Genomic DNA, 19,801 nt, shown 5'->3' with positions numbered 1-19,801 from the left:
CTTCCTGCCAGCTTCGAGTCTGCCGCTACCTGAGATGGATTTAGAGCACGTCCCATTCATGCAGACCTTAGCTGACTCATTCTTCAAGGGATACGCAGCGGCTGATTTAAAATAGATGAGACAAATTAGGCCACGTGTGGCGCCGTGAGAAAATCCAATTGCATATGTATATTTACAGTCTATGTAGACACATTCTCACCAGCCACACAATACACAATTCACCCTTTTTGTCCTGTCAAATTACATGTGAAGTCCAATTTAAACAGACTGTCTGTGAGGAGACACACATACCGGTAATAAGGGATGCCTCTAAGCCAGTGCGGAGGAGAGAGGAGCTCAATTAAAATCTAATATCTGAATGCAGCCCTGATGAATCTATTCAGTGGAATGCCATGATATTCGTGCCATTAAATCATTTACCTCTATTCTCCGTGTTAATTATTTATTTCCACCAGATAATACTAGTTGATGAACTGCTCCAATTATTCATGCAAATTTCTTGATCTCAAGTTTGGCTTCCATGTCAAGCAATTAGCACCATAGTAATTAATTCAGCTAATTAATCTGTCTCAACATTATGCACTATTCAGAGTAATCATACAACACCCACTGTTTTTTTTGTATCATACATACATTTTTGTAATATTGTTTGTGATACCAGGTCTGTAGAAAACACTCTGGGGTAGAAAAAGAAGGCTTTTTGCTTCAAATGATTGGATTTTCACGCCCGACTGACGTCAGTGCCAGTGAACTTTTAACCACTATTGGAAGATAAAGCAATATGCAAACAACCCACCGCGGAACTCCAAATGGTCTGTGACAGCGCCTAAACCAAGCCTTTCACAAAGTCATGTTGATTGCGTTAACACAGAGAAAAAGCCATGGCTCTGCACACAGATCCTCTCTCACCAGCATTCTGTATTATGGTTGTTGTTTATTGTTGTTTATTTATACGATTGTATGACTTGTTCCATTGCAGCTCTGTAAACAATGCTATAAACACCAGAGGGGAGCTGTGAAGAAGCTGATCGCTCTCTTCAGATGTCGGCAGAAGCCACTTGCGCTAGCCAATATCTTCAAGGAGAAGATGAGGCCTCTTCAAATGTGAAATGTCTGTTGCTGCAGCCAACTGCCCCCCTGATACGACTATCGTTTAACACAGGGTCATCTGGTCATCAACCAAGGAAAAGAAGCAGAACGAACATACAATCCTTTGGACATTTATTTTTTGATATTTTTTCTTATTGGTATATAGCCTCATGGCACCATAAGATGTCAACATTCTTTGCACACACTATTCTGTTGTCATCCATCAACAACAAGTGGCATTCAGTGTGTGCCTTGAGTCAGTCATTTGCTATATTTAGCTGATGCCCCACATCTCCAGGCATTCAGATGAGTTCACTGGGCACCCGCCTAGTCAACCACTGCCTTCCTAACAGGCTACTGCAATGTCCGAGTGCATTCTCATCTTCTCACAAAAACAAAACAGTGCCCCAATACATTGACTGTGCCAGAAAATAACAACCTTGTTCTCTTATTATGGCAGTGTGATGTGTTTTGACTAGGTACAGTAGGTGGGGCGCCATCTGTACAGAGCTGATTTTCTTTACAATAAAGAAGTGTTAGGCACAGATGTGGTCATCTACTGGTTAACGAGTGCAAACAAACAGATTTGTTGAAACGGATGAAATAGAGGTTCTCTGTGAAATATTTCCTAAAATAGGCATGGACTATTTTTATTCCTTAGCCTAGCAGGCAACACTGCCACCCCCCATCCCAGCATACAAACACACACACACACACACACACACACACTTCTTCTTGTTGCTCAGAGGCACAGGCAGAGAACAGTGTGTGACATTTCCTGTGTGCCTGCGACAATGGAGGTCGACGACATCTGGCCACTCACAGCGCCTCTCTCTCTCACATGGAATCCAGCTCGCTATTGTGGCCACTGACGCTGAAGCAGTTGCCGCTGCCGCCGCTGCTCTAGCCTGTACCTCCGTGTTAATTCCTGATTAGCGCTGGCAAGCAGGAAAGGTCTGCTATTGTGGGAAAGGTTGTAACGAGGAGGACAGCAGTGCGGCCCTGCAGTTACACTGGCAGCAGCCGTAGCTGCTGCTGCTCGTGTCAGGGCACGGATAAGGCTTGTGTGGTGTGTGTGTGTGTGTGTGTGGAGGTGGGAGGCTGGGGGGGGGGGCAGTGGGTAGTCCTGGAATGACGAGCCATTTGAAAGGCAAAGAGGGGGAAAAAAGAGCCGTTTTATCTTGCTCGGGGCAATGCACAAAAGAGGCAAGCGCAGCAACGTGGCAGGCTTTTAAATTGGGATCAAAAGGTTTGAGCTAATTAACAAACTAAACGAGAGTCCACAGTGCTCTGCATGCACTGCTCACGACTCTCCCTTTCACTGGTTTACAGAAGGCAGGCTGTAGAAGACCTGCTGTGTGTATGTGTGTGTGTGTGTGTGTGTGTGTGTGTGTGTGTCTGTCTGTCTATGTGTCAATGTGAGTGTGCGTGCGTGCATGTGTATGTCTGTCTATGTGTCAGTGTGAGTGAGTGTGTTTGTCTGTGCATGAGTCTGGCCATGCTGTTGAAAAGCTCCCAGGAAAAGAGAGAGAAAGGGGAAAAAACGCTTCAGCTAAAATGCCCATATCCTTGTCACTGCCAGTTAAACATGTCTGTGTAACCCGTGACCATGACGAAATAAAATGGCTGAGGGTTGAGGGTTCCCGTTTGACTACTTTAATTTTATTTGACTTTCCTCCACACAGCCTGCACTTGGGCAATGGAGGCCACAGCACGGGGAGACAGAGGCTCGTAATAAAGACAAATGGGAAGAACATGAAATTTGATTCTGCAGCGTGGTAAAGCGACACCAACAAAATAGACAGTGTGTGTGTGTGTGTGTGTGTTTGTGTGTGTCTGTGTGTGTGTGTGTGTGTGTGTGTGAAAGAAAGAAAGAAAGAAAAAAGACAGTGAGAGAATTAGAGAGGGGGAGGGGTGCAAGAGACAGAAAAAGAGAGTTAAAGAGATAGGCAGAGAGAGGGAGAGACAGAGAGAGAGAGAGAGAGAGAACAACACTGACAACCTATGAATTTGCAGCTGCTGTCAAATCCGGAAGGGCACACATCCTCCAATAATGACATTCCATCTCTGGAGGCTCGAGTTGGAGCGGGCAGGCAGGAATGAGCAACATTATCTCTTCCAATCAAGTTCCTCTTCACCTCCTAATACCCCCCCCCACCCACCCACCCACACATACACACACACACATCTCTCAAGTCCCAATGCATCACATCGCAGGGGGAAGACAAACACCAAATAGAAAGGAAAACAAAGCTTTCAAATTTCAGGACACTCAAAGCACTGGCCACACCAGCGTGTGCCGACTCGCTGCGTCTCCCCGGCGACACCGAGGTCAGCATGTCTCCTCGGCGTGCCCGGCCACACTTTTTTTAATTTATTTAAATAATCATCGGGAGCATATGTTCCCCTCAGACCTCTTCACCATGGAGCACACACTTTGTACTCCGATATGAAAACACCATCTGTTTGGAGAGCACTATGAGGCTACCAGCCGCGACTGTGTGTGTGTGTGTGTGTGCGGTTGGTGTTGGTGATGGTGTTGGAGGTGGTGGTGCTTGTGGTGGTGGGGGCCTGCTGTGGTTGTGGCGCATCCTCTTTTGGAGCTGCTGTTTCATCCCCATCACTCTCCACTGGGTACCACTTCATGACGCTGATGATTCATAATGGAAGAGTCAATTATGTATGTGAGGGAGGACACGCTCCGATCCCACATGACGAGGAGACAAGCTGTTACTGAGTCCCGGCGCCAGGCCCTCCTTCAGAAGGCGATGGCTTTGCGCTTATCGCCTGCTTTTTTGGCCGCGGCTCAATGACTTGGGGGCTTCTCCAGAAGTTCTGTGGCACTGACGACGTAAGTTGCATTATGGAGTGCCTCTCAGTTATGGATGTCGCAGAAACCTCTGTAGTTCGCTAGAGCTAATTCATTTGATCCCACGTAGTGAGCAAGCAGACATGAGGCTCCTGTCTCATCTGTGTGATTTAAGGTCATACACAACACAACACACACAACAGGCTATTCATCTCTGCAAATGCACTACACATTGGAGTGTCTGTCCTTATTTTTCACAGATTGTTTTCTGCTACACTCAGTGTAAGACGTCATCTACAGTATATGCACAGTACAAATCAAGACTGTATTGTGTGTGACACTATTCTATCATGAACTACATGTGGTCCCTGCACACCTCCTCTCTAACTATGTTTGTGTGTGAGAGAGAGAGAGAAAGAAAGGGAGAGAGAGGGAGAGAAAGAGAGAGGGAGAAGACATAGAGAGGTTGAAGCTAGGAATGATTCCAAATTTGGTTTGTTGATCATCCAGGAACAAAACAAGACAGAGGGGAAAAAAGGACAAAATCATTTGTGAGGGGTCTGACTCAACCTTTTGGCTCCTCGATTAGTGGCTATTAGATCTGGCCAGGATCCACGCCGTCTGACTAGACGTCACTTGCGTAGTGGTGCGAGCCATGTCTCCAGCGAGCACATGGGAACAGGACATGCTGCATTAGAACGCAGGCCAAAAGAACGGGATGAAACAGCTGCTCTCTCTGATTGCTTATATTGAAGTATACGGTGCCAAGCCATGGGCATGTGATTGTTATTTCAAGTGGATTGTGATCCGAGATTTGGTTAAACCTGACATCTGTGTGAATAAAAACCGTGTGTGTGAATGTGTGGGAGCCGCGTCTACGTATATGCTAGTAATGTCTGTGATAGCCTACGCTATATGGTATAAATGATGAATGTGCAAACTGTGTGTCTCTGTGTGTGTGTCTCTCTCTCTGTGTGTGTGTGTGTGTGTGTGTGTGTGTGTGTGTGTGTGTATGTGTGTGTGTGTGTGTTTGTGTGTGTGTGTGTGTGTTCGTGTGTGTGTGTGTGTGTGTGTGTGTGTGTGTGTGCATGATTGAATGATCATGTTCTGTGATGATGTGATGCATGACTCAACTCACTGTTTTTCAATTTACACGTGAACAACCGCAGCTTCCTCCCCACCCACTCCAGTAACACAGTATGTGTGAATTAGATTGTGCTCCCTCTGGTCCGCAAGCACGTACTTCACTACCAGCCTCACACAAACACACTGATTTGAGATAGAAACCCACCCATATAACCCCCCCCCCCCATGCCACACCTGTGTGCTGTCCTAACACAGGCCTCAGCATTCAACATGAAAGGCTTCCTTTCTTTCTTCCAGACTGACCTCCCTTTTGACCCACACCTTGGCTTTGTTAAAATGCAGAGTAGCACCTTGAAGGCCGCAGCGTTTGCGTTGCTGCCCTGGTGCATTCTGGCTGCCTGCGCGGCGCTGGCTCCTGTCACCACAGTGATTAAATTTACATGAAAATTAAATATTTATTTACCCAGAACAATTGATGGCTGTCTTAATGGGGGAATTACTTGTGATGTTCCACCTTGCACTACCAAGACCTTTTCATCTTCCTATCCTTTTTTTCTCATCCTATCTTTTTTTTGCTGTTGTTGGCTAACTGTACCTAAGCTTCTCGTGAGCTGCCTGTGTTATAAATAAAATGTTCCGGCTGCGATGATGGCGCTCGGAATCTATTTTGAAAGATTCCAAGGTCACCGGTAGATGGGCTGTTTACGTGAACCGCACTGAAGAGGATCCAAGTTCACGTCGGAGTGGGTTTGTTCCTAATCTCCTTCCTCTCGTGAGACTGCACACATAGACAGTCACGGTGTCGGGGTCCTCGCGGAAGCGTGAGAGTGCTCCAACGCCACGAGAAGCGACAACTACAGGAAAGCCATTTGGATTATTCCCTCGCCAGTCTTTTAGAATTCATGGGGATAACATATTCCCATTCAGAGAGCATGCTACAAGAGGCCTCTGTAAATTTGAATAGGCAGAGTCTGCATATCTCTTGTGACCACCAAACAAAACAGCTTACAAATGTAGCCATGAGTTTATCATTTGCACTTCTTAGTGATGACTAAGAAACTGTTCAGTTACATTTGCAGGAAAACAATTAAATCTAATCCGCAAGCAAATGAGAATAAGACAAGATTTTTCCGTATTTCTGTTTCCATTCTATTTAATTCAATTATATTCTATACCATAATAGGAAAAGAATATGCAATGAGGAAGTCTGCACTGTTTCAAATACAACCAACTACACCCCAACTGAGAGCCTCTGTACATGCGTTGTACGTCTGTGTGTGTATTCATAAATCCTCCTGATTTCTACTCACTACTTGCTACTTAATTTATTGCACAGATGACACGTGATTGATGAATGACCCAATCAGTGTGCATCTGTGTAAGTCTTCCTTGTGTCGGCTGCCTAAATGAAATAAAATTAGAACGAATGAAAACTCCCAGCACCCCCAGACTCCACTGGAATGACAGAAACAAAGCCGACATAAAATCATGAGCCAGATTGATTAACTGGCAATGATGAAGCACTTTAAGTATTAGGTAGATAAAGCAATTGATTATTCAATAAATCTTTGTCTGGCACTAAATTCCCTCATTCAGAAAATAAAAAGGACAGGGCAGAGGCTATAAATTAGTTCAATCCATCGTCTACCTCCCGACCGAGATGAAACGACAAGAGCCAAGGCTACTGTAACACAAACCCAAATGAGCTTTAAAATGGCAGACACAGTCGGATCACTCACTCCACAGCAATCTCACTGCCTTGGACATCTAAAGAAAGCATCTGACGCGTTTGTTCGTAGGAAGTCTCAGACTTAAGGCTCAGTGTTCAAAGGACAAATGTCTTTGTGTTGGCAAGTGTTGGTAAAGAATATACCTTTGATTTTCTTATTTTTTATTACAGCAAATATGGTATGAAGCAGAGTTTTTAGACAGTGTACAAGGCACTGTGTGTGATATCAAATGCACATTTTCACCAACAATCTGGAATATAACATTGCTTCAATACATGTAAGGGCAAAAAGAAAATGTTGAGTGATTTTACATATCAAAATGTTACAGTGCAAAAAAAAAGTGCAAGCAATGAAACAGCAGAAAACGGTGGCTGCTAGAAAAGAAAAAAAGAAAAGGTGACTTCTCTGCCTTGGACATTTATGTGTCTGCAGAGTGAGACTGATTGACCTTCCAGACGCAGTGAAAAGCCCAATAAAAACAGTCAAATCAATGGCGAGGTCTACCATCGGACGCTGCATGGTACCCACGAGTAGTTGTACACAGGAGATTGTTCACAACCTGCTCTCCATCCACAATACGACACATGCTCTCTCTGCTTCACTCTCTCTCTTCTTTTCTGTTACTGTAGTGTGCCACCTAAAATGATAACAGGACAAGGACCCTTTCAGCTTGTATATGGAAATCGGGTCTTCAAAAAAATAATAATTCAAATATATTGCAAACATCGCTGCTCCTTTCCTTTCTCCAAGTTATAAAATGGAATCATGTAACACCCTTCCGTGCTTTATCCACCCTCTCTTTTAGCATGAAAGGGTCTGCTGTTTAGGGAAGGGTTCTGTTGCACGTGAACCACCACTGGTGTGATTTATCCGCCCAGACCAGCAGCGTGATGTTGCAGTAATGCACACTGAGGATCTGGTACGGAGTCCCCGTCTGCATGCGGGCGACCCAGGCTGGGGCGACTCTGGCGCAGAGGCCTCTACAATCGCTGCCTTTACACAGAGCCCTCTTGTGGTTTCAGAGTGAATGGCCTTTTACGCACCACTTTACCAATTTCAAGCACGTGTGTGTACTGTGTGCGCCACACACACCCCTCTCCCCCAATACACACTTTGCACACATGTATGAAATCCTCTAACAGATCCACATTTATCTATACAAAAACACACACACACTCGCATCCTCACCCTCCTACACACATTTTTGGAAATAGGAGAGGGCACAGAAAGTAAGGCGATGTGAAACACACATTTGGGGAATAAAAGCATATATGCAAATAAAAGGACACACACACCAGCAGAGCCTTGCAGCAAAGTACATGAGCGCAAATGGAACAACTTTTCAGCTTGAGACTATTTTTTTTCTTTCTTTCTTTTTTCATTCTAGCCCACCGTCAGCAACCTTCTCTCTCTCTCAATTCTCTTTTCCCTGCTTGTTTTTTTTATTTTTTTCAAATACACGACCAATGAAACAGAGCTTCCCAGCACCTACATATAAAACATAATAACAACATTGCTGTATCACATTTCAAGGTAGATTTGACTCAGCTCTGTGTCAAAAACAGAGCCTGTCAAAGTCGATTTTTGGATGCGGTTGAATGTGCAGCTGACTAGTAGGAAAAGCTCCATAACAAAATCTTTCATTTTACAAGAGCACATCAAAGCAAAAAAGACCAGCACTGTGTTTCACATGACAAAACAAACCTCTTCTAGAATGTCACACAAGTGAAAGCTCCCCTCAAAACAGCTATCAATCAAACCCAGATCAAATAAATGTGCACCTGAAATACACAACAGGCCATCAAAATAGCAGTTATTTTCTGTCTGTATAACAACAGTTGTTTGAAAATGACTGTTTCATTCCTAATGTATAGTATGAATATATAAACAGAAAAACACACTGTAAAAGCTGCATTTGCCAAATTGATCTCATAAATCACATAATGTGCTGCCCATATTTTCTATTGAAGATTATAGAAGAAATATCTCGTTGTAAAATCAGACGGATTGGACAAGCAGGGTTATTATCATGATCGATTTCATTATTGAAATGGAATTTCTTCGGAGAGAAGGGCTATAACTGGTGATGTGTTGTCGCTGTTTTGAGTGCTGATGTCTTTGCAGTCTCCTATTCAGAAGGGAGGTATAGTCTATTAAGGTCCACCACGAAATGCATAGCTGCCATGTCCTCCGAGTGCACGTTGAGATGTGTTAATGTCTTCTAATGACATTTTGAGTAAATGTCCTGCATAGCGGCAGGCCACTTGTCAAAAGTGATTTGCCTAGGGACAAAAACGTATTGATCTCCATTCGAGCCCTGTCTCCTCGCGGCGCTCCGCGTTTCATCGCTTCGCCGCGCTCCCAATGAGAGATTTACCATGTTTTTGACTTTGTGAGTCCTAACGCGAGACAGCATCACATTTTAACTTCGCATCAATCTCAGAGATGCTTTGAAGTTGTTGTTGATGTTCTTGTGTACAACGAAATACGTGGAAAAATACACATGGTGACACCTGCACGGTAGGACGTTAACGCGCAAACTTTTTTTCTTTCATGATTCACTCGAATTCTGTCAAGAGACGGATGTCTTACTAAGTTCAAAACGGATGTTTTATTTTCGCAGAAAACGTTCGTTTACTTTACAAAGTGTCACATTTTGAAGAAATAGGAACTCATCTCCTGCAGACCACAGTTTCGTAATGCACCCCGTCAAACGATGTTCAGATAATAGCTTCATAGTTAAAACACTTTATCAAAATGGAGGAAATAGAGAAGAGGTATTTGTATGTAAATCGTAGTCTAATATGATTTTGTTTTTCTACCTCACCAACCTACAAAACCGGAGCAAAATGTTGCACTACCCTGGCCATACAGGGAGCACTTAGCCTTTTCGACGCAAAACGAAGGTATTTGAAGTCTGTTACACGTTTGGGTTTGTTAATGCTGAGCAAATTTACCATTCTTACGGTCACCACGTTCAACTGATCACTTTATTCCGGGTGACCTTTCCCTAACTGGCATTTTGTTCTGCACCAAAAGAAGTTTAGAGGCATTTACTGACATTCATTACTTCATTTCAAGAAGGACGAGCAGAAGGCAAAGAAAGAAGACACTGAAATTATATAGACTCAGTTTTTAAACAATAGCTGATGATGCATGTTAATCATTGAAACTCTTTTTCGGAAGGTAGTGTGCTTTACGCACGAATATGTTGCTTTCTTACCTATTCGAATGACGTGAGGCATCCCGAATGAACACTGAATCCAAAAAAGACACACAATGCCCGTTGTCCAGTATTCCACAATCGCACCTCGATGTGACAACCAAGTATTTCTCATGATTGTGAAGTAGTGGGATCCACTTTTTAAGAATCCAAAGACGTTTCAGAATTGCTCATCAAATATGTGTTGGTGGGAGTCATATGTAGACTTGTCTGTCTGCAACAAATCTGCTCTCATTGTACTTGGTGCAACATTTTCCTAGTTTTCTATTTTTTTCACTCTCAAGTCTCAAATCGGTTCGCTGATAAAAAGCCCCGGCTCCTCGCACACACGGATCAGTGTTACACCTGCGAACGTTGGCTGCTACAATTAGCCTGAAGGAGTCCCTGTATCCCCTCCTACCGCTGATGCTATCTGTCGGCTGGCTCGGGTACCGCAACAACCGGGCTGGAATCCCGTGCAAATGTGGAAGGGGACTGCGCCTGCGGTACTATTCCCCGCCAGAAAGTCCCCCCTTCTCTTTTGTCGGTTAAAGACATTCAAACGGTAAAGCAGAACACGTGAAGATTCCTCATCTATTTTTAGAAAATGCCCTTGCTAGCACAGTGACATCCAAATGATATATTAGGTCAGCGCTCGTTTGCAACATGTGGTGACCATAGCCATGCAGCCTGGCACTGCACTTCAACTGTGTAGGCTACTTTAAGATTATTGTAACTATTCATATTGACTCGAGTCCTATGTCAGAACTTGTACCTATGCATCAGAAAAGATGTGGTAAGTAAAATAATAGCCTACACTTGACAAGAATACACCGTATGCACTGTTTTATTTAACAAGTTGAACCAGAGAAGGTGGGCAGATGGCCTGGCCAAAAACGGAAACACCCATGAAACATTAATTGCACCTTTTGACTGACTCCCTATGGTGCCAGATCGCAGACAGCGCAGGTGTGATCAAAGGCCCCAGGAAGCCATTTCCTCCTAAATCAGCAATGGGCAACGGTAGCATGAGTAGCCTACGGAAAGTACATACAAGGACCAACTGCCTCCGCAGTCAACCCCAGCTCACTCAGCTATAGCTTCAGAAACACTTGTCACTAATCAGACAGTATGAATCATGAATGATAAAGGATGTATGGATAACTGATCCCATAGTTAAGTCAGAGAAGTTAAGTGAGAAATTGACAGTCATAATGACATTATGGCAAGATCTCAGATTACCCTCACAATCTATGTTTGGTTTTCTTCTCTTTATAAATGGTTCACACTAGAATATCTTGTGTGTGAGAGAGAGAGAGACAGCGTCTATGCTCATACAGAAGCCCGTCCATTTCCCCTCTTTTCTGAAGCGCTGGTGTAAACATGCAGTTGAGAGGTCACTATGCCTATTGGGGAATGAATCACGGTGTCCAAAACCAAGGACTGCCCAGACATTATTGGTCTTTACGTCGCCATAATTCTCCTTGTGGAATAGAGTCGTTGCTGCCACAGAGAGGAGGGGGGGGGGGGGGGGCATTGATAAAGCCCACTGCTTACCGTCTTTATTTGGCCCACTCTGTCTGTGTCAATGAGTACATTAGCCCTGCAAACGGCTTGCTGCCTCCCGCTCTGTCCATTTTTCATGCTTTATGTGGGGCCATCAGCCGCGCACACTGAGTGAAACATGATGGTGATCACTTAGGAGGAGGGCAAGAGCAAGGGAGAGAGGGAAAGGGAGAGAGAAAGAGGGCGGGAGAGAAGCAAGTCACCCCCCCCCCCCACCACCACCACCACCACCCCCACCCGACCCTGTTATTCCACCATACCCTCAAAGCCTACAACGTCGTGTGCGAATATCGACTGTGCTCGAGTAATGAAATCGCATGATAAGTGTATTTATTCGCTTCCGTGACATGGCCACTTTGTTACTGTCGCCATGCATTTGGAATAAATACTCATTGGCGCCTTCGCAGTTCATCATGCAATCAGACAGGGGGCCATCTGCTACAAATGGACAAGACTGACGATCACATCAAGCATGGGACACAAAACCGCAACAAGCAGAAGCTGAATACAAAGACCTTTTGCATTAAAGAGATTTGCATTGATAAACTATATACTGGGATACCTTTTTTGCAGGGGTTCAGCTCATTTTATGGGTCAGTAGTAAGTAAGAATGAAATTGGACAATACAGTATTGCGTTCAATTATCTTTTTTCTAGATATACATGCAAATTCCATCTCCAGTTTATTGGCTGGTAAAGCAAGTGGCTTGAATGAGGGTAGCCGATGGTAATTTTCTGGCATTTCTTCCAGGCTGTAATTCCTAATAATGTCAAAGTAATACAGACAGAAAAACTAAAGTGTTGCACTTATTGCAATGCATGTCATCTTTAGATTCAATAGTACGGCCTGCTCACTGTTTACACATGCTTCTGTGTTCACACGTCTTAATGGACCTATGGGTGCATGATAAACATGATACATTCACGCTGGAGAAGTCTTATTACATTACATTACATTACATTACATTACATTGGGCTGACATATTTTTAGCATTATTCTTATTACTGTACATACAGTCTTCTTTTTGGTACTCCTTACAACCAAAGGTTATAGTCATATATTCTGTAATTAAACAGTTCCTTTTCTACTGACAGTATCGACCTGTTTACCTGATCTCACCATGTCAGTGCAGTGTGGGAAACAGAAGATACAGTATATGTTTTTATATGGATCTATTGATATGCAATTGTGTTTAACACTGCCCATTAATTGCCCATAATCTGTCAACAACAAATAATGGACAAAACAGTACAATAATGGAGGAAAAAAAGGTCAAGTGTATTAGTACATGTTGCCAGCTCAGTTGTTTTCATATGCAGATTTGAATGAAAGTGGGGGCACCATGGCGACCAGCACTCCACAGATGCATATTCATGTCAGCCCTGGAGTGCAGATTTAGGAGCCTCTGGCACAATGCTGGGGTCATCAGCATGAATTATGTGGCCTCCGGTGCGCGTATTATCAAGATGCATTGACTGCCGTGGCGCCATCCAAAACGCCCAGCAAGTTGTGAGCCGGATTCTGGTACAGAGAGGCAGGCTGGGGGCCCACAGTGGTCCTCACACACAGAACACACATATGTGTGTGCATGTGTGTGTTTGTGTGCATGTGTGTGTGTGTGTGTGTGTGTGGCATGAGCAGGTCCTTTAGCTGGCCTCTCCATTACGCTGAGCGGCCAGCGGAACTGACCGATGTCCCTGATCAGCCGCGGTGGCAGGTGGATGCCCACAAGACACAAGACGGAGCGATGGCACAGCAACATGCCATCATCATTACCATCGCTCAGATCCCCCACACCACCCTCTCCGCACCACCCAGGCACATCGGTTCTCCCCCTGCTCCCTCTCTATTAGGTGGAGGAGAGGGGCAGATAATGGAGAACATATGCGCTGTCACTTTGCTTTTGTGATCACGGGGAGAGTGATGAGAGCACAGAGATTTATGACGCCCCTTAACTCTCTACGCAAAGCTTCGAGAGGCATTATCGCCAGTCGCTTTTAATAAACACCCACTCTGACATCGTATTTCTCCTTTCCTCCCATTATCTGTCACAGACATACACACACACACACAAACTCACATACATGTACAAACATTCATACTTACACACTTTCTCTTTCTGTCTTTGTCACTCTTGTTCACATGAAGGTATATCGAAACTTGAACTCTAGGTTATTTGAGCGAATAGTTTTCTATATCTGAGTGTTACTAAATGTCAGTGTAAAGGAGTTTCCTGGTACATGTCACTGTGACCCATCAGGAAGTGCTTGGTGTTGGTTTCTCCTGGTGTAAGCAACTGTTTGATGCGATTTGCGCCTCTTCAGAGTTGGCCCTCTTAGACATTCAAGGCAGAGTCACCTCGGAGAGAGTCCTCTCAAGAGACAGCCACTGGACATGATGGATAGAGCCATCACAAAGACATTTGAAATACATGAGCACAGATGCTTTTCAACCAACACTTGACTTCTGATGGCAAAGAAGGCTTCAAACAGTGAAAGCGAAAGCGAAAATTTGCCATCAACCTGTCCATACATATACACAAACATACAATGTGACACTGGGGTAGACAGGACAGGAAGACAGAGGATTGAGGAAAAAATACAGCATAACTAGTTATTGCAGTATTTATGTCATTTAAATCAACAATGTCCTCAGATTTCGCTCCAGTTTCTTTCAAGTCAGCAAGTCAAGTATTTTATTCAGGGAAACAATCCTTATTTTAAGTATAGATACATTTATAAATATGACATAAATATTAAAAACCAACATGTTTTTTTTTTTATTATTATTAAAAAATAATTTATTATTCAGAGAACTTTGGCTATTCAGTGAACTTTGTAGCATTGGTTTTGATGTTGAGATGCATTGCAAATTCTCTCCCCATGTTATCAACCAATTGTAGTTTTGTCATACACACACCAACAGATTAGAACTAATTAAAAGGCCACGCCACAGTTCAGAATTCAGGAGTCAAGTCTGTGTCTGCCTGTACTTTACCCTTGAAGAAAAACACTGGAACATGTGCAAGCTAGCTGACTCCAGAAATCAATGACTTGTCTGGCAAGTCAGTCTTAGCTAATGGATCAGAACGCATGTGACTCTCACTGTAAAACTAGAACCATTGATGAGCAATGCACCAAGATTGTGAGATTGATCAACACAAGTTCATTTTTCAGGCCACTGCCACCAAACTGAAAAGACATGATCAATGCTCTGTAGACAACAGCGAGTCCCTAATTGCGGACTCCTTCACACAATTGTTTGAAAGAAGATACATCATACAAGTTGCTAGATTGTTCATAATTGTTTGGATAAATTGCAGGGATGGTATCGAGCCGAAGAAAACGAATAATGCGAAACATTTCTGTCCATTGATTTTCATTCTCTCCTTTTGAAAAACAAAAATGCCCCAAACTTCTCCAGTAGGCTGTGGATAATTCATGAATCGAACGTCCCCTACTGCAGAGAGAAACAGCAAACAGCCCAACAACCATTTTCCATGGAGTTGTTTTTTCTCTTCCTCTCTTTTACTTTTATTCTATTCATGTATTTTTGCAAAACAACACCTTTTTACTCAGTTATGTACCATTGATATTTTATTTTTTTAAAAAGGTCTTCTTAAAGGAAAATTCTTGTATTTAGCACTTTGAGTCCCTTTTCTGTTTTGTTTTGGATAACTAGAGTGGTGGACACCGAAATTTTGACGATTGGTCCTGCTCTTTTCTGACTCGTTTTGAATAGCCTTTGACTAGTCAGAGTGGCTGCCTACAGGCATGCTCAAACATGTCCTAAAACAACCCTTAATGTTCGTTTTCAAAACTGTGCAACTCACCGAGTGCTAAATACCGGAATTTCCCTTTAAACCATTTGAACAGTTTTCATTGTTTATGATTTGTCTGTATAGTCGTGCATACTACACACTATGCAATTACAGCACTGTAAGGATTTGAGACAGAATGTCATTCTGAACTTGTAGTACTCGTCATGCTGTACTCAGAGGTGAGAATTATTCCTCAAAGTTTAATAACTGCCATGCTAGCTTGGTACTTTTGATTTTGCAGTACAAACACATTGTGTGTGTCATTTGGTTGCTGAGTCTATGGATCACAGGTGAACAGCAGAGTTTTTATATGCACAAAAAGTGCTTTACAGGCAAATGCTCACTGCTCATTTCAAATGAAATCAAGTCTTATAGTAGTTTTGAATACCTGTGACAGTAATCTGTGTCAGCATACTGTATGACTTGTCAAGTGTGTGAAGTCAACCTGAATGTTGCCATCTTGCGAATCTGGTACCTCTGCAAAAACAATTTCCTACCAGGGCTAAAAGCACTACAAATCATTGGACTAGTCTTGAAATTAAATGTGCCTTGTTACAAACTCTGAATTCAACCTTTTGGTAGTCTATGGTCATCTCTTCATTATCTTAGTCACTCAGTGTAAATTAACATTTTGTACATAATAATACTTTCATTCAATTATTATGATTACAAAATAATTACTGAATGTACAGATACAGGTGTGAGAACACAAAACTCCAACATACAGTTTATAGTATTACTGTCAGGGAAGACTAATTATCACATGTTATGATCAAGACATATATTGATTATCTCAAAGACACAGTCCCCTTTTGGATGAATTCCAGGTTAGCAATATCATGCCAGACTTGTTTACACCGCTTTCAGATAGTTGCACAGTCTATCTATATATTTCTGAAAGCATGTTAGACATCTTAGTCTCTCACCACCACCATCACCTCAGCCAGGGGTGCAGCCTCAAGAGTCTGGCAGCTTCATCCTGCTGTCCACTCCCTCTGCGCTGCCCTCCTTGCAGTGTTAGCGGCCAGGCAGCCACAGATGATTAAATGTCTATTTACTCGCCTGCGCGTTACCAAAGCAATATTGCCACTTTGTTCAGCGTTGACGGATCGGGTGCTGGCCGTGGCCTCGTAGCCACAAGACTCAAGGCGAGAGGCTGTCTGGGGCAGGGAGGCCGGGGCTTTGAGGAATTGGCCCAATTGGTGCTCTGATCACAGCATTAACCTCAGTGCTGGCCCGTTCGGAAGGGCTGAGAGCAGGCGCAGGAAAGATGTATGCCTCACCAGTGACACTAGATGAGGTGCTGTGCAGCTGAAACAGAGTGGAAGTGCCGGGGAAATCACCACACGACAGCCACAGTGCTGAGCACACAACCAACCTGACATCTCCTACCCCTCCAGATCCCGTGGCTGATCGGGTGTGGCAGTGTTAAAGACGCTGCTCTGTTTGGAAGCTTTTCTCATGTTAACCATTTTAGGGATCTGTCTCTACTCGTTTCATAGGGAGCATTGATCTCAGCCCTGGGAATGTTTTTTTTTTTGTTTTTTTGTGGGGGGGCCTCACTGTCACATAGTGACCTTCAAAATGAAATGATAAATTGAAATTGAAATAAAAATGAAATCCTGCCCAAAACATGTGGACACTGTTAAAAGGTTACTTTATTCATTTTTTTTGTTTGTTAGCTTGATGGTCTTTTGTAGTAGTTTATTAAAGGAGAACTCCGGTCATTTTTAATACAGAGCTCAGTTGATCATGTCAGTTGATCACAGTATTCTGTGTTCTCCTTTAACCTGTGGGCCATTTCTTGAATGGGTGACACAGCTGCATAGTATATGAAAGAGTTGATATATAATTAAAATATTAATTACTATTGTATAATCTCTTACTTAAACTGTAACCAACTGATGCTGGAACACAAGAACCTATTTTACTCTACCCATTATAGTATCATATATTTGTATTGAGAACAATCCAATACATTCATTTGAAAAAAAAAAACATTACCTCAAAAAGGTACAAAAACAACATTTGCTGTAAACCTTCAAAACATTCAGGGCCTGATGTACGTACATTTGCGAACGTAGCGTTATCAGCGCCATGGACACACCGCAGATTGCGAACGCCGTCAGACCCAAGTTTCCGTCGTATTTATCAATCGTTCAATCCTTATTGTAAACTGCGCCTTTCTCTGCCCTTCTCCGCCCATAAACGCAATTTACGAACGTCCACAACTGAATGGCAGCGCCTACAAGCGCTGTTGAATGAAGTTAACTGATGACAACATTAAAAAGAATCAAACGTTTAGCGATCATGCTACGTGCACATAGGCTATGGAAGATTGGTCAAATCTAGCAAGTAGGAAAGTTTAAGTGAATGACGTGAAAGTGAAAGTAAGACATGCGAAAGGCCAACGAAAGTTAAGGTTGCTTTTGGTAGTACAAATACTTTCACCACAAAAACTGGTGTTCTAAATAGCGATTCTGTTGTCTTTGAAAGGTTCTCTTATTGACGCATTGAAATGCAATGTGGATTAACACCTGCTTTTACAAGGCTGAAGTATTTAGGCGCAGAATAGACGTGCGCTTTCAGGAGCAGTCTTTGTACATACCGCGGAATACATAACTAGGCGCTCTTTACTCTTCCCCTCCCATCTTTTTATGCTAAACTCCCACTTTCCCCTGGATCCTCCCATGAATGCATATGCATGACATGACAATCGCAATCTGCCACTTTCAGCTCCCGCGACAGGCAGTTTGCGCTTTTACATCATTGCGGCCTGTTTGTACATACCTCGCAATGATTTTACACGCACATTGCGAAACAAATACGCCTGAAATGGGCGCAAAAGCGTTAGTACATCTGGCCCTCAGAGTAGCCAAAGATGAACAAAAAATCAAATAATGTTTCAGCGTGATCAGAATATTCTGTTTTCAGAAATCCCATATCTAATGCACTGATTCCATCATATGCTCACGCAGGACACAAATGAATGGACATTTATGCAGTGTTGCATATGCCTGCAGGCGGGGTTTCCCTGTTCTCTTATAGCCCTGAACTGTCAGATTGTGACATATCCCCTCATGAACCTCCACACACACACACACACACACACACACACACACCAGAGAGAGACAGAGAAAGAGTGTGTGTGTGAAAAAGAAACTCTTTTTCCTTTTTCTTTTCCTGCCCCATGATCTTACAAAAAGATGAGCTTTCTACACACTTTCCAAGAGTTTCCCCACAAACAGCAGAGAGTCTCAGTAAAATCCAGTGTATCAAGTCAAGATAAACCATGGTGACTGTGCCCTTGGTTGATTAGTTTTCAAGTGTCTGTCAAATGACTTACAAAGGACATGCTTTGTTGTTGTTTACACATTTTCCTCCTGAGAATTAGACAGTCATGACCTGCCACAGAATACTTCATATTAATTAAAAATAAATATAAGCAAAGGTGTTGTGTGCGTCCCTTCACCACTGACAGCAAATTGAGGTAAGACTTAATTAACCTGAATGACCCCACCCTTAATAATATACACTGTGGAAATAATAATGTATGCACATTGGAAGAGATTATTGGCTTAGAAATACCTTATAAATGGCTGAAATATAACGTTTGTTATTTCAGGTTTTAGCCGCAAAATCCAAAAGATCCTAAAACAGACAATAAAACAATGAAAAATGTAAATCAGATAGTAGATACTGCATCTGGATTAAACAAATGTGTATATGTGGACAGAAATCGCAAATGTTTAACAGTTATGTAGGAATAAGTCATATATATATTGAGGTGAGCTTTCAGTGCTTTACGGGTCACTCAGCTCAAATACAAACGACTCTGTTTGGACCTGGGTGTGTGTAGATGTGTCTCTCCTTTGACTGACGCAAATTCGACTTGGTCTCCACACATCAAAAGCAGAGAAAACGAGTGTTTAGGCCTGACATTTTAGAATGTCAGGAGTGTAGTAAAGAGCAGTGCTGGTCCATGTCATTGATTATAGTGCAGAAAGGTAAAATAATCATTATTCTCTGTAGCTTTCCAAGAGTGACTTTACTTCAGTCAGTGTTGTCTCCTAACCATGTTGAAATCCTAAAAACTCAGAATGTCAATGATTGGTTTCCCTGCACTGTCTAGGTGAAAAAAGATCACTCATCTATTATCTCATCTAGATGCTACTTATCAAATTATTTACCAATCGTCAATATAGTACAATTTGTACTTTGTATTTTTTATTAAATTGAACATGATGTACAGTACAATATACAGTATAATGACATACAGCAATAGGAATGTTAATAGGGAGTATTTAGGATCAGGTGGGACGAAAAAAGGTAAAAGAATTTTGGTCTGACTATTACTCAGACTATTCATAGATCACCATGTTCACTCTCTGTGGAGTCACAGTCTCTCTCTGGAATTACTGGGACAGCCAATCAGGCCTTGTTAAAATAGTCACCTGGGTAAAGTGGTTCTTGTAAAACAAAAGACTGGATTTTTGAAC

At 42.8% G+C, this 19,801-nt stretch overlaps 1 protein-coding gene across 1 annotated transcript in view; it reads right to left on the bottom strand.

Annotated features, from left to right (window-relative positions):
* Nucleotides 1–10,281, bottom strand: part of LOC121720766 (glutamate receptor ionotropic, kainate 3) — a 108,179-nt gene extending 97,898 nt beyond the window's left edge. Inside the window, exon 1 of the mRNA XM_042107174.1 lies at nt 9,938–10,281. Within this exon, the coding sequence (XP_041963108.1) occupies nt 9,938–10,052 (115 nt within the window). The 5' untranslated portion in view covers nt 10,053–10,281. The remainder of the gene's footprint in view (nt 1–9,937) is intronic.
* Between the last annotated feature and the right edge of the window lie 9,520 nt (nt 10,282–19,801).

Source organism: Alosa sapidissima, chromosome 10 (genome assembly GCF_018492685.1).
Source record: "Alosa sapidissima isolate fAloSap1 chromosome 10, fAloSap1.pri, whole genome shotgun sequence".
In the NCBI taxonomy this organism is placed as follows: domain Eukaryota; kingdom Metazoa; phylum Chordata; class Actinopteri; order Clupeiformes; family Clupeidae; genus Alosa; species Alosa sapidissima.
Note: the sequence above shows the minus strand (reverse complement) of the source record. Positions and strands in the feature narration are given on the sequence as shown.